At 63.1% G+C, this 11,855-nt stretch overlaps 1 protein-coding gene across 2 annotated transcripts; it reads right to left on the bottom strand.

Moving 5' to 3' along the window:
• Nucleotides 1–361: 361 nt before the first annotated feature.
• On the bottom strand, nucleotides 362–10,627 carry LOC100350471 (orphan sodium- and chloride-dependent neurotransmitter transporter NTT5). Of its 2 annotated transcripts, none has more exons than XM_070063099.1 (12): nucleotides 9,855–10,627; nucleotides 7,143–7,520; nucleotides 6,906–7,063; nucleotides 6,460–6,586; nucleotides 5,833–6,011; nucleotides 5,212–5,322; nucleotides 4,851–5,092; nucleotides 2,205–2,388; nucleotides 1,759–1,960; nucleotides 1,507–1,684; nucleotides 1,188–1,353; nucleotides 362–1,076 (listed from the first exon to the last, which is right to left on the bottom strand). In XM_070063099.1, exons 2-12 carry the CDS (start codon nucleotides 7,372–7,374, stop codon nucleotides 663–665), a joined length of 2,193 nt encoding a protein of 730 aa, XP_069919200.1. In that variant the 5' UTR covers nucleotides 7,375–7,520; nucleotides 9,855–10,627; the 3' UTR covers nucleotides 362–662. The 2 variants fall into 2 exon arrangements, with proteins under 2 accessions (XP_069919200.1, XP_069919201.1); XM_070063100.1 differs by having other exon boundaries at nucleotides 1,507–1,666; nucleotides 9,855–10,624.
• Nucleotides 10,628–11,855: the final 1,228 nt, after the last annotated feature.

Here is an 11,855-nt window from a genome sequence, read left to right as displayed (position 1 = left end):
GCTGGGGTAAGTGAGAGGCTCCGGGGCTTCCTGGTCACCTCGGTGGGGGCAGCCTGCACCCCGCGGGGCCGCCCTAACTGTGGCATTCCGAGGGGCGCGGCGACGTCACCGCCCGCTATGCAGGCTCTCCGAGGCGCCTGTCCGCAGCCCGTGGAAGCCAGGTGGCCGCGCGCCCCGGGCCTGCGCGTGACGGCACTCGTGGGACAGAGCGATCCCCCCGCAGGTGCAGCGCGGCCACCAGTCACCCACCGCGGGGCTCCAGAGCGGCACTCAGGGCCCGGGAACTCGCCGCCTGCGTCCCTAAGGCGGGGCGCGGCCGCGCCCAGGTATGCGCGCCCTGGCGCAGATCGCTCCGCCTCGCTCCAAGCTGGGGCTCCCCCGGACCCATTTATTGTTGGCTCCGCCCCTTCTGGGAGGGCAGCGGGGGCGTTGACCCGGCGGGGAGGCGAGTGGGGGCCGTCTCCGTCCGCGCCCACCGTGCCAGCATGGCGCCCTAGGTCCGGCTCGGCGAGCAGCTGAGTGGGCTTCCTCTTCCAAGTCCTCCCACCCGAGGGCGGCGGTTCCGTGCACCAGAACCGGCACTGTTCGGGAGAACCAGCTGCCGGGCGGTCCACCTCCTTCCGAGGCCGAGCGACGGGCACCCGCGCACGGCCTCCGCCGGGTCACTGGGCAGGCGCCTCCTCCGCGCCCTCCGGGGCCTCGGCCTGCTGCCCGCTGCTGCTCTCGGCGGCCGGCAGGGCCGGGCTCGCCTGCCTGGAGAGGGCCAGGTTGCTGCTGACCATGGAGAAGGCCGAGGTGACCAGGGGCAGGCTGAACGAGGAGCTCTCGTAGATTTTGTCCTGGGAGCCCTGGCTCAGGCTGTCCCCCTGCAGCTTGGCCCACGGCAGGGGCTTGGGCTTGGGGGACAGCGCAGGCTTCTTGGACAGGGGCTTGTTGCAGGCGTCGGCGACCGCGGGGTCCTGGTGATTCCACCAGTGGTAGAGGGGCCGCAGCGGCAGGGGCAGGAGGGCGAGCAGGCTGAGGCAGGTGGCCCAGCCCAGGGTGCTCCTCGGGTAGGGCTGCCGTGCCTCCTGGCTCTGGGGCAGAGAGAGGGGTGCGGCGTTGGAGGAGAGGAGCTGGGCAGGGGAGCGGGGGTGGGGGTGGGGGCGAGGCCTGGCGGCTGTCCTGGGGGTGGGCTGGGGTCTCACCGAGCTGCTGTTCCAGGCCACGTAGGTGGCCGCTCCCGGCTGGTGCAGCTGGATGAGGCAGACGCTGAGCAGGGCCAGCAGCCCGGGCAGCGTCACATAGCCCCACAGGAAGGTGAGGCGGTGCGGCAGCTGGCAGCCCAGCTCCATGGAGATCTCCTCCCGGGCCCTGCGGGGGCGGCCGTCAGGGAACCCGCGTCCCAGGGAGCGCCGGCCCCAGCCCAGGACCCCTGGGGACCCCGCCCGGCGGCTCCCACGTGGGGCTCCCCCGCGCTGTGGGCAGATCAAGCCCCAGCCCTCATAGACCTGGGCCGGAAGTCACCTCCTGGCTCCATAGATGCAAACGAGAGCCATGTTCTGGAAGGCGACGACGACGACGAGGGTGAGCGGGACCAGGTGGTCGTCCACCAGGGACACGAGGTAGCTGCCGGCGCGGCTGGCGAACGCGAGGCTGCCCAGCAGGCCTCCGGAGCACACGATGACTGAGGCGGGGCGGGGGCCTGCGCTGAGCTCCGCGCGCGAGCTCGGGGGGTGCGGGGTGGGCGGGCGCTCCCCGGGTGGACAGCCCGGGTACCTGGGACCAGCTTGGGGTGCCTCGTGAAGACGCGGACGGAGTTCTGCAGGGGGAAGACGGCGCTCTGCAGGAGCCGCATCATGGGGCCCAGGCCGGTGATGATCAGGGCCAGGAAGAAGACGATGGCCCAGAAGGAGGCGCTGGGGAACAGCGAGACGACCTGGGAGAAGGCTGCGTAGGCCAGGCCGGGGCCTTCCATCAGCTGTGGGCGACAGGGGCTCTGAGCAGAGGGGCACGGCGCAGGGATCGGCTAGCACTGTCTGTCTCGGGCGGACGGCTGGCGGGGTGCCCAGGCGAGGTCCACCCAGCAGAGACCCCGCCGCCTTCCGAGCGTGGTGGCCCGTGATTGCGGCCGCCACCTGCCCGCCGAGAGGTGTGGGCGGCCCAGGAAGCTGCTGGGACACGCGTCTCCCCAGGGTCCTCGGGGCCCCGCCCCGCGCACCCACCTTTTCCGTCTGCTTCTTGACGCTGCAGGGCGGGGCCCTGTGTATGACCTGAGGCTGGAGGCGTTGCGGGAGACTGGCGATCCAGGCCAGGTACTTCAGCGGGCACGTGGACAGGTTTTTGGGGGGCGAGGCTTCCTGAGGCAGCACCCCCATGGATACCAGCTTGATCAGATTGGAGACGTTCCTTCAGGGGACGCAGGGAGAAAAAGGGTGGGAGGGGCTGGCCCTTCTCTGTCGGCAAGTCAGGGGGACAGCAGAGGCCTGGACCGCGCGGGGGCCTGAGCCGGCGCACAGCACCACAGGTGGAGGCAGGCTGGGGCCCCAGTGCCGTGGCCTGAACCCTGCCCTGCACTGGTCCCAGCCGAGGTCCTAAGCCCCAGGACCTCCAAACGCGACCTTATTTGGGTGCAATTCGGATGAGGTCAGCTTGGAGCAGGGTGGGTCCTTGATCCAACAGGACAGGTGTCTTTATGAAAAGGGGACATTGATGGGACCGGCGCTGTGGCGCAGCGGGTTAGCGCCCTGGCCTGAAGTGCTGGCATCTCATAGGGGCGCCAGTTCGAGACCCGGCTGCTCTACTTCCTGTCCAGCTCTCTGCTGTGGCCTGGGAAAGCAGTGGAAGATGGCCTCAGTCCTTGGGCCCCTGCACCCGCATGGGAGACCCAGAAGAATCTCCTGGCTCCTGGCTTTGGATCGGCGCAGCTCTGGCCGTTGTGGCCATTTGGGGAGTGAACCATCAGATGGAAGACTCTCTCTCTCTGCCTCTCTCTCTGTGTAACTCTGATTTTCAAGTAAAATAAATAAATCTAAAAAAAAGAAAAGAAAAGAAAGGGGACATTGAGACGGGGCACCCGGGGAGATGACAGCCACGTGGACGTGAGGGCAGACTGCGGGGTGAGGCTCCCACGGAGCAGGCCCCCCGGTGGGGAGGGGCGCCGCTGGGAGGAGTCGGCCCTGCGGAACCTGGTTCAGTGCAGCAGCTATCAGATGAACGTGGCTGCTTAAATACACACTGGTGAAGCTCAGAACTAAGTCCCTCCGCCCCATCTCTCCGTGCTCGCCATTCTTCAAGTGCCCGTGGCCACGTGTGGCTGGGGCTGTCTTGCTGGACAGTGTCGAGCTGGGGCGGTGCCCACCGCACAGGGTTTGGTTTTGTTTTTAAAGATTTATTTATTTATTTGAAAGGCGGAGTTACAGAGAGGCAGAAGCAGAGATAGTGAGAGAGGTCTTCCACCCGCTGGTTCACTCCTCAGGTGGCCACAACGGCTGGAGCTGGGCCAAGCCAAGGGCAGGAGCCAGGAGCTTCCTCAGGTCTCCCACGCGGGTGCAGGGGCCCAAGCACTTGGGCATCTTCCGCTGCTTTCCCAGGTGCATTAGCAGGGAGCTGGCTTGGAAGTGGAGCAGCCGGGACTTGAACCGGCGGCCGTATGGGATGCTGGCACCACAGGCCGGGGCTTTCACCTGCAGCGCCACAGCGCCAGCCCCTCCAGTCAGTGTCAAAGTGAGACCTCGCGGGACTTTGCTTGGAGTTCCTGTGCTGGAGACGGGTGATTCTCGAAAATCCCGACATAGAACAGTCCAGCGCGCCTATCCGTCGCTGCTACACTCAAGTTTTCAGCTGTTTCGTTTTGTCCTCTTATTGTTGAGTTTCAGTTCTTAAAATATTAATTTATTATGAACACACAAATACATAGACACACACACATATACCTACATACGTGTGTGTGTGTGTGTGTGTGTGCATTTATTGCATGATTTTCTCCTGGTTTTGGTCTTGCCTACTTGTTTTCACGGTGTTTGGCTGAGAAGTTTTTCATCTTGACGAATCCAGCTTTTCTTTTCAGCTTTTTTTTTTTTTAAAGATTTATTTATTTATTTTAGAGGCAGCGTTAGAGAGAGAGGCAGAGAGAAGTCTTCCTTCTGCTGGTTCACTCCCCAAATGGCCACAATGGCTAGAGATGGGCCAATCCAAAGGCAGGAGCCAGCAGCTTCCTCTGGGTCTCCCACGCGGGTGCAGGAGCCAAAGCAAAGCACTTGGGCGTCTTCCACATCTCCCACTGCTTTCCCAGGCCACAGCAGAGAGCTGGATGGGAACTGGAGCAGCCGGGACTTGAACGAGTGCCCGTATGGGATGCCGGCCCTGCAGGTGGAGGCTTCACCTTGCACGCCACTATATATACATATATATATACCAAACATATATTCTATTTTAATTATATATATAATTTATGTATATATTTTAATGGCCGCTATCATGGAAGCATGGACTTCCGCCCCCTTCAGTGCAGCCTAACTGAAAACAAGAACTCTGCCTGGTCCTGATACCAGGATGCACCCAAGACGACGCCAGTCAGGGTCTCACAGGGGTCTCAGGCTGCCCCAAGGATTCGGATCTGCAGCCCAAGCCCAGGCCAGGTGCTGGAACGGCCTCCCCGGCGAGCTGAGCACCTGGCTTTGAACTCTCCCTCACTCCGTGTGCAAGGTGGGAGCCTCAGGGCAGGCACACCCGTGTTCTCTCTGAGCAGAACTGGAATGCCCTTCCAGTTATGGGGAGCTTTGGAACGGGAGGGCCCGGTGCGCGGACGGGTGCCCAGAGGGGTGGGGAGGGCTGTCCTCCTACTCGCGGGGCTGTGACCACTCACTCACTTCTCGACACAGGCAGGGCCACTCGTGGAGGCCCAGAACCCCAGCACCAGGAAGATGATGGACGTGGCCAGCAGCGAGGTCAGCAGGCTGACCAGCGCCACGAAGGAGGCCACCCTGACACAGCTGTCACTCCCGGCCTTGCAGGAGGAGAAGGTGATGATGGTGCCCGTGCCCAGGCCCAGCGAGTAGAGGATGTGGCCGCCCGCCTGGCGCCACAGGTCCAGGGAGGCCAAGGCTGAGAGCTGCGGGTGGAGAGAGGAGTCAGGGAAGTGGGACCACCACAGGTGGAGAGCCGAGGGGCGGACAGCAAGGAGGGAGGCCTGGGAGGCTGGGGCTGGGCCCGGGTGCCGGCCCGCCTCACCTCTGCGGTGATCATCCTTCTGAGGCTGTTGGCTGCACCTTCCAGGAAGAGGGCGCGGATGAAGAAGCAGACGAGGAGAATGTAGAGGAGCAGCACCTGGAAAATGAGCATCTGACAGGGGCGGGCGGAGCCGAGTCAGGTGTGGGGCGTGGGGGGGAGGGGCAGTGGGGGGAGGGGGAGCAGTGTGGGGGAGTGGGAGGGGTGAGCAGTGTGGGGGAGTGGGAGGGGGTGAGCCATGGGGGAGGAGTGGGGGGGTGTGAGCAGTGCGAGGGGTGGGAGGGGGCGTGGGCCCTGTGGGGGAGTGGGAGGGGGCGTGGCCCTGTGGGGGGTGAGGGGGGCACCAGAGGCAGCAGGCGGGCCGTCCACGGTGGGGGCCAGGGGCCGGAGGTGCAGGCAGTGAGCCAGAGCGCCCCTCGGGACACGCGTGGCTGCCGTAGCTGCTGTCCGCGGGAAGGGAGCGTGGTCTGTCTGGTGACAAGGGCGGGCTCACAGCGGGGACTGGAGGAAAACACTCTGAGTGGGAAGCTGGACAGGCGCTGCCCACCGGCTCCGCGGAGGCTAACCGGCGTGGAGGGGGCAGGGAGGGGCGGGGAGGGCGGGGAGGGCGGGGTCCCGGCCCACCGACATCCAGATCTTGATGCCCGCGAGCAGGATGAAGAGGAGGAAGAGCCAGGTTGCGAAGACGCCCAGGCTGAGGGTCAGGACCAGGGCCTGGAGCTCTTCCTCGATGTGGCCCGAGACCTGCAGGGCGCTGTGGTACCAGAAGTGCTGGTGCGGCACGGTGTGCAGGCACGAGGAGCCTGCAGGGGACCCGGCTCTGGGCGCCGTCCTCCGCGCCCGCCGCCCGCCGCCCGCCGCTGTCCGCCGCTGTCCCCGCCGTCCTCCGCGCCCGCCGCCCGCCGCTGTCCCCGCTGCCCGCCGCTGTCCCCGCCGTCCTCCGCGCCCGCCGCCCGCCGCTGTCCCCGCTGCCCGCCGCTGTCCCCGCCGTCCTCCGCGCCCGCCGCCCGCCGCCCGCCGCTGTCCCCGCTGCCCGCCGCCCGCCGCCCGCCGCCCCGCCGTCCCCGCCGTCCCCGCCGCCCCGCCGTCCCCGCCGTCCCCGCCGCCCCGCTGCCCGCCGCCCGCCGGTCCTCACCAGGGCCGCTGCTCACCCCCCTCCCACTGCCCCAGAGGGCCCACGCCCCCTCCCACTCCCGCCGCCCACCGCCCCGCCGCCTGCCGTCCTCCCCGCCCGCTGCCCGCCGTCCTCACCGGGGCCGCTGCTGTTCTTCAGCAGTGGGCAGGAGTCCCAGGGCAGCGCGGGGTGGAAGGCGTTGCCCAGGTAGAAGATGCTCCAGGAGGTGAGGGCGCTGTTGTACAGGCTCACCAGCAGGCTCGCCTGGGGGGGCGGGGGGCGGGGCCTGAGGGCGGGGCGGGGCGGCAGGGCCTGAGGGCGGGGCGGGGCGGGGCGGGCAGGGCCTGAGGGCGGGGCAAGGGCGGGGGGGGGCAGGGCCTGAGGGCGGGGCAGGGGCGGGGGGGGGAGGCAGGGCCTGAGGGCGGGGCGGGGGCGGGGGGGGGGAGGCAGGGCGCCTGAGGGGCGGGGCGGGGGCGGGGGGGGGAGGCAGGGCGCCTGAGGGGCGGGGCGGGGGGGGCAGGGCCTGAGGGGCGTGGCGGGGGCGTGGCGGGGGCGTGGCGGGGATGCCCCGGCCCTCCTTTACCAGGATGCTGACGTAGCTGAGGCCGCCCAGCCAGGGCACCAGACGCTTCCAGACCTGGACGTTGTCCACCCGCAGCCACTGTCCTATCATCATCTCCATGTACAGCAGGGGGATCCCCAGGAACAGCAGCATGAGGAAGTAGATCAGGAGGAAGCTGCCTGCGGGGCGGGCAGCGCTGAGCCGGAGCCCCGCCCCTCCGGCCGGCCCCTCCTCTGGGGCTCTGGGCCCCCGCCTCACCCCCTCCGTTGCGGTGGCACAGGTAGGGGAAGCGCCACAGGCTGCCCATCCCGATGGAGAAGGCGACGGAGGTCAGGACGGTGCCGGTTCTCTTGCTCTGGGTGAAGTAGTTCTGGACTCTGGCAGCCCGGATCTCCTTGGCCTTGAACATCCAGGACAGGGAACTGGAGGGGCAGAGTTTGGGGGAGGGCTCGTCCACCGTCACGTCGGACGACTCCTCATAGGGCTCCATGGCTTTCTCCTTGCAGGCCCGGAACTCCTGAGGGGACCCTGGGCTCGCCGAGCAGAGCAGGCTTCGGGGACGGGTCTCCGGCAGCACCCGCTACGTCCTCAACCAGGTAACATCGGTCCTGTCCGAATGGATTCTGGCCGGTGGACCTGGTGGACACGGAGGGCCAAGGGCACGGTCAACGTTCAACACTCCTTCTGGTCTACTTGGAAAACATGGGCCCAGACGGATGCACGCAGGGCGCTGGGCAGGTTCCCACACCTGGCTGTCCGTCACCGTCACTCGAGCTTTTGCCCTCCTAGCCTCAGTCTTCTCCACTCTGGTCCCCTTGCTCCGAGGTGGGCCACGGGGACTGGTAGAACTAAAAAGCTTCCCTCTGGAGGCAGCGTGAGCAGCTCCATGGACCCCCGTCTCCAGGACGGCTTGTGGAAATTCTACCGAAGCTGTATGCAGCTTGTCTAAGGGCATGCGGCAAACGATGAAGTATTTGTTCAAGCTAAAACTTGGCTGGAACCCTGAGAGCCCGTGGCGTCTATTCCGCAGCCGGCTGGAAGGGGGTGGGATTCTGCTACATGCCGTCACGGGGGTGAGCCCTGGAAGGGGGTGGGGTTCTGCTACATGCCGTCACGGGGGTGAGCCCTGGAAGGGGGTGGGGTTCTGCTACATGCCGTCACGGGGGTGAGCCCTGGAAGGGGTGGGGTTCTGCTACATGCCGTCACGGGGGTGAGCCCTGGAAGGGGTGGGGTTCTGCTACATGCCGTCACGGGGGTGAGCCCTGGAAGGGGTGGGGTTCTGCTACATGCCGTCACGGGGGTGAGCCCTGGAAGCACTGGTTCAGTGGAGTAAGCCAGACACGAAGGCCAAGCAGTGAGTCCATTCGTGTGAACCATCTAGATGAGGTAAATGCAGAGACAGAGAGTGTACGAGAGGTTTCTGGGTGTGGGGGTGTTCGGGGAGAGGGAGAAGTGGGGAACTATTGCTAAATGGGTGCAGAGTTGGTGAACATATTTTGGAGCTAGATGGGGGGGGTGATTCCACACACATGTGAAAGTTAACACGAGGGACCGTGGTGTAGCGGGTAAAGCCGCCGTCTGCTGTGCCAGCATCCTATATGGGCGCTGGTTAGAGACCCAGCTGCTCCAATTCTGATCCAGCTCTCTGCTGTGGCCTGGGAAAGCAGTAGAAGATGGCCCGAGTCCTTGGACCCCTGCACCCATGTGGGAGACCCAGAAGAAGCTCCTGGCTCCTGGCTTTGGATCAGCACAGCTCTGGCCATTTCGGCCAGTTGGGGAGTGAACCATCAGATGGAAGATCTCTCTCTCTCTCTCTCTCTCTCTCTCTCTCTCTCTCTCTCTCTCTCCTCTCCCCTCTCTCCCCTCTCCCCTCTCCTCGCTCCTTTCTCCTCTCTCTCTCTGCCTCTCCTCTCTCTTCATAACTCTGACTTTCAAATAAATGAATAAATCTTAAAAAAAAAGAAAAAAAAAGTTAACATAAAAGAGATCCCAAACACATGAAAATGTCTGAGTTTAACTGGGCAAATTTTTAAAAATAGGACTCAAAAAGCACTAATTGTAAAACAGCAAATCATGTGTATCATTAAATGCATATATGTCTTGGGGCCGGCGCTGTGGTGCAGCAGGTTAACGCCCTGGCCTGATGGGCCAGCATCCCATGTGGGCGCTGGTTTGAGTCCCGGCTGCTCCACTTCCGATCCAGCTCTCTGCTGTGGCCTGGGAAAGCAGTAGAAGATGGCCCAAGTCCTTGGGCCCCTGCACCTGCGTGGGAGATCCAGAAGAAGCTCCTGGCTCCTGGCTTTGGATCAGCACAGCTCTGGCCGTTGCAGTCAATTGGAGAGTGAACCAGCGGATGGAAGACTCTCTCTCTCTCTCTCTCTCTCTCTCTCTCTCTCTCTGTCTCTCTGTAACTCTGACTTTCAAATAAATAAATAAATCTTTATATAAAATGCATATATGTCTCACAAATTAGATATTTATATATTATGTATAGGCTAGAAACAAGTTAGATATTATAGAGTATATTGGATAACTTAAATACAGGACACAAGTATATTAATACACACTTTATGAGCCTATGTGTGCATTCCCTATAAACTGGATGTACTGACCATATAAACATTGTGTCGTGAGGACTCCCCTAGCTCGTGAAAGATTCTTCGAAAACACGACTCCAGTGGGTTCCCAGTTCCCAGTTCCAGCTCCAACCCCAGCTTCCTGACCACAATGATGGCTCAAGTGACTGGGTTCCACCGGGGACCTGGACTGCGTTTCCTGCACCTACTGGCCCAGCCCTGGTCTTTGCAGACATTTGGGGAATGAGCCAGCAGGTGGGGGCTCTGTGCGTGTGTGTCTCAGATAAAATTTTAAAAACACGACTTTTAATACCTGCTTATACTCCAGAGTAATACAAACGTCCCAGGGCCACCCAGCCCGGCCCCCGGCTCCCCGCCTCCCAAGACTTCGTACCTGCGTGAGATTCTGCTACAGCCGCGGATCCGGAGCTGCGGGAGGCGTCTCCCCGGCCTCTCTCGCCTCCCGCTGCACCGTCTCCCCTCCAGGCTCCGAAGAACCACGGGAGTGGCAGCCGGCCCCGGGGCCCCAAGACACTCCTTGGGCGGACGGAGAGTACCAGGAGTCCACTTGGGAGTCAGCGCAGGACGCACCCCGGGCGGGGGGCGGTCTGAGTCTAGGGCTGGTCCACCCACGACTGGAGTGGGAGGAGAAGAGGAGGGAAGGAGATGGACCCACTGGCTTCTGCCCTGCCCCTCCCCTCCGAGACTCGGGGGTCCTGGATCCCTCAATTCCGGAGAGAGAGAGAGAGGTCGGGTCCAGAGCGGGAGCCGCCCCCGCCCCCTTTACCTGCCACCCGTGCACGAGCCCGCAGGAGACCCGTCGCCTTCTCCGGAGCTCGGTTGGGGCGGGGTCTGCGGTGGGAGGGGGCAGCGCGCGCGACCGACCGCGGGGCCGAGTCCGCTAGAGCCACGGCCAGGGCCAGGGGCCATTTCCACCTTGCGCCGCAGTCAGTTCGCCCTGGAGGGGCCTACATCCTCGTCACCCGCCACAGGCCCTCTAGCCCACGCCGTGCCAGGGCGGCGACCCAGCCCTCCGGCCGGGGGAGGGGGGCCCTGCCCCACGGTCCGACATCTGAGACCCGGAGCCGCGCGCACTCAGGTGTGAGACGCAGGTCCCCACCCTCACCACTGGCTCCTTGGAGGATTTTCTCTCCAATCCCCGAGGTCAGCTCCACTTACCAGGCACATTCACCCGTGGGGTGCTGAGTGACGCCATCCGTTGCTAGGCAGACTTAGACTAGTGGCGATGACGTCACCGCGTGGAGGGAGGGAGGGAGGGAGGAACCGTGGTATTAAGGCAGGCAGCCCATTCCAGGGTTCGCGCTATCTTACCCACTATGCTGTCAAGAGTCCACACAGCACGAAGCTTTAGGAGCGAAAACGGGGCCGGGGCCGGCGCTGTGCCGGGTAAAGCCGCCATTTGCAGTGCCGGCATCCCTTATGGACTCCAATTCGAGTCCCGGCTGCTCCACTTCTGATCCAGCTCTCTGCTATGGCCTGGGAAAGCAGTAGAGATGGCCCAGGTCCTTGGGCCCCTGCACCCGCGTGGGAGACCCGGAAGAAGCTCCTGGCTCCTGGCTTCGGATCAGTGCAGCTCCAGCCGTTGAGGCCATTTGGGGAGTGAACCAGCGGATGGAAGACCTCTCTTTCTCTCTCTCTCTCTCTCTCTCTCTCTCTCTCTCTCTCTCTCTGCCTCTCCTCTGTGTAACTCTGTCAAGTAAATGAATGTTTAAAAAAATAAAAATAAAACGGGGTCCTTCCAGAACAGATCTCCAAAACAGCTCGAGGAGACGCACGGTGGCATTTCACACGAGTGGCTGAAAGATGAATTATTCCATGATTGGGTTGGAACATCTGCCAAGACACCTGGGAGAAATTAGGTCCTTGGATCAGAACATACTGCAGACGAATCAAGGACCACAGTGAGTTATGAAAACATAACTCACTAGTAAGAGATGTGGGTGAATTTTTAAACAAAGATTTATTTATTTGAAAGGCAGGATTACACAGTGAGAGAGAGACACACACACAGAGAGAGAGAGAGAGGTCTTCTGTCGAAGTTGATTCGTTCTGAGAGGAAGAGTGTGGTGGGGGCAAGAGGCATGGAGTCACCACACAGACCGCAGGAGTCGGGTGAAAGCAGGCCAGAGGCGGGCAGCCTGCAGACTCGTTTATTTCAGTTGGTGCAGCAGCTTAAATAGCCAAGGCAGCCAATCCGGTCAAGGGGTGGTCTATGCCCTAACCAATCACAGCCTGTTGCCAGGCAGACTCCGTTGCCATGTGGTTTCCAAAGCTGTTCCTGAGTAACTGAGCTTGCTTGCCAGCAGCCATCTTGGCATGGCCTTCTCATTCCACCACAGTCTTCCATCCGCTGGTTCACTCCCCAGATGGCTTC

The sequence above is a fragment of the Oryctolagus cuniculus genome, chromosome 18 (genome assembly GCF_964237555.1).
Source record: "Oryctolagus cuniculus chromosome 18, mOryCun1.1, whole genome shotgun sequence".
Classification (NCBI taxonomy): domain Eukaryota; kingdom Metazoa; phylum Chordata; class Mammalia; order Lagomorpha; family Leporidae; genus Oryctolagus; species Oryctolagus cuniculus.
Note: the sequence above shows the minus strand (reverse complement) of the source record. Positions and strands in the feature narration are given on the sequence as shown.

What these genes read in the sequence shown, in the direction of transcription:
- LOC100350471 (XM_070063099.1), bottom strand. Translation starts at nt 7,374, where the DNA reads ATGGAGCCCTATGAGGAGTCGTCCGACGTGACGGTGGACGAGCCCTCC. An exon ending in GCATCAAGATCTGGATGTCG is followed by an intron (nt 5,323 to 5,832) that starts GTGGGCCGGGAC and finishes CGCCCCTGTCAG; the next exon opens with ATGCTCATTTTCCAGGTGCT. An exon ending in GCACCCCAAGCTGGTCCCAG is followed by an intron (nt 1,685 to 1,758) that starts GTACCCGGGCTG and finishes AGCTCAGCGCAG; the next exon opens with GCCCCCGCCCCGCCTCAGTC.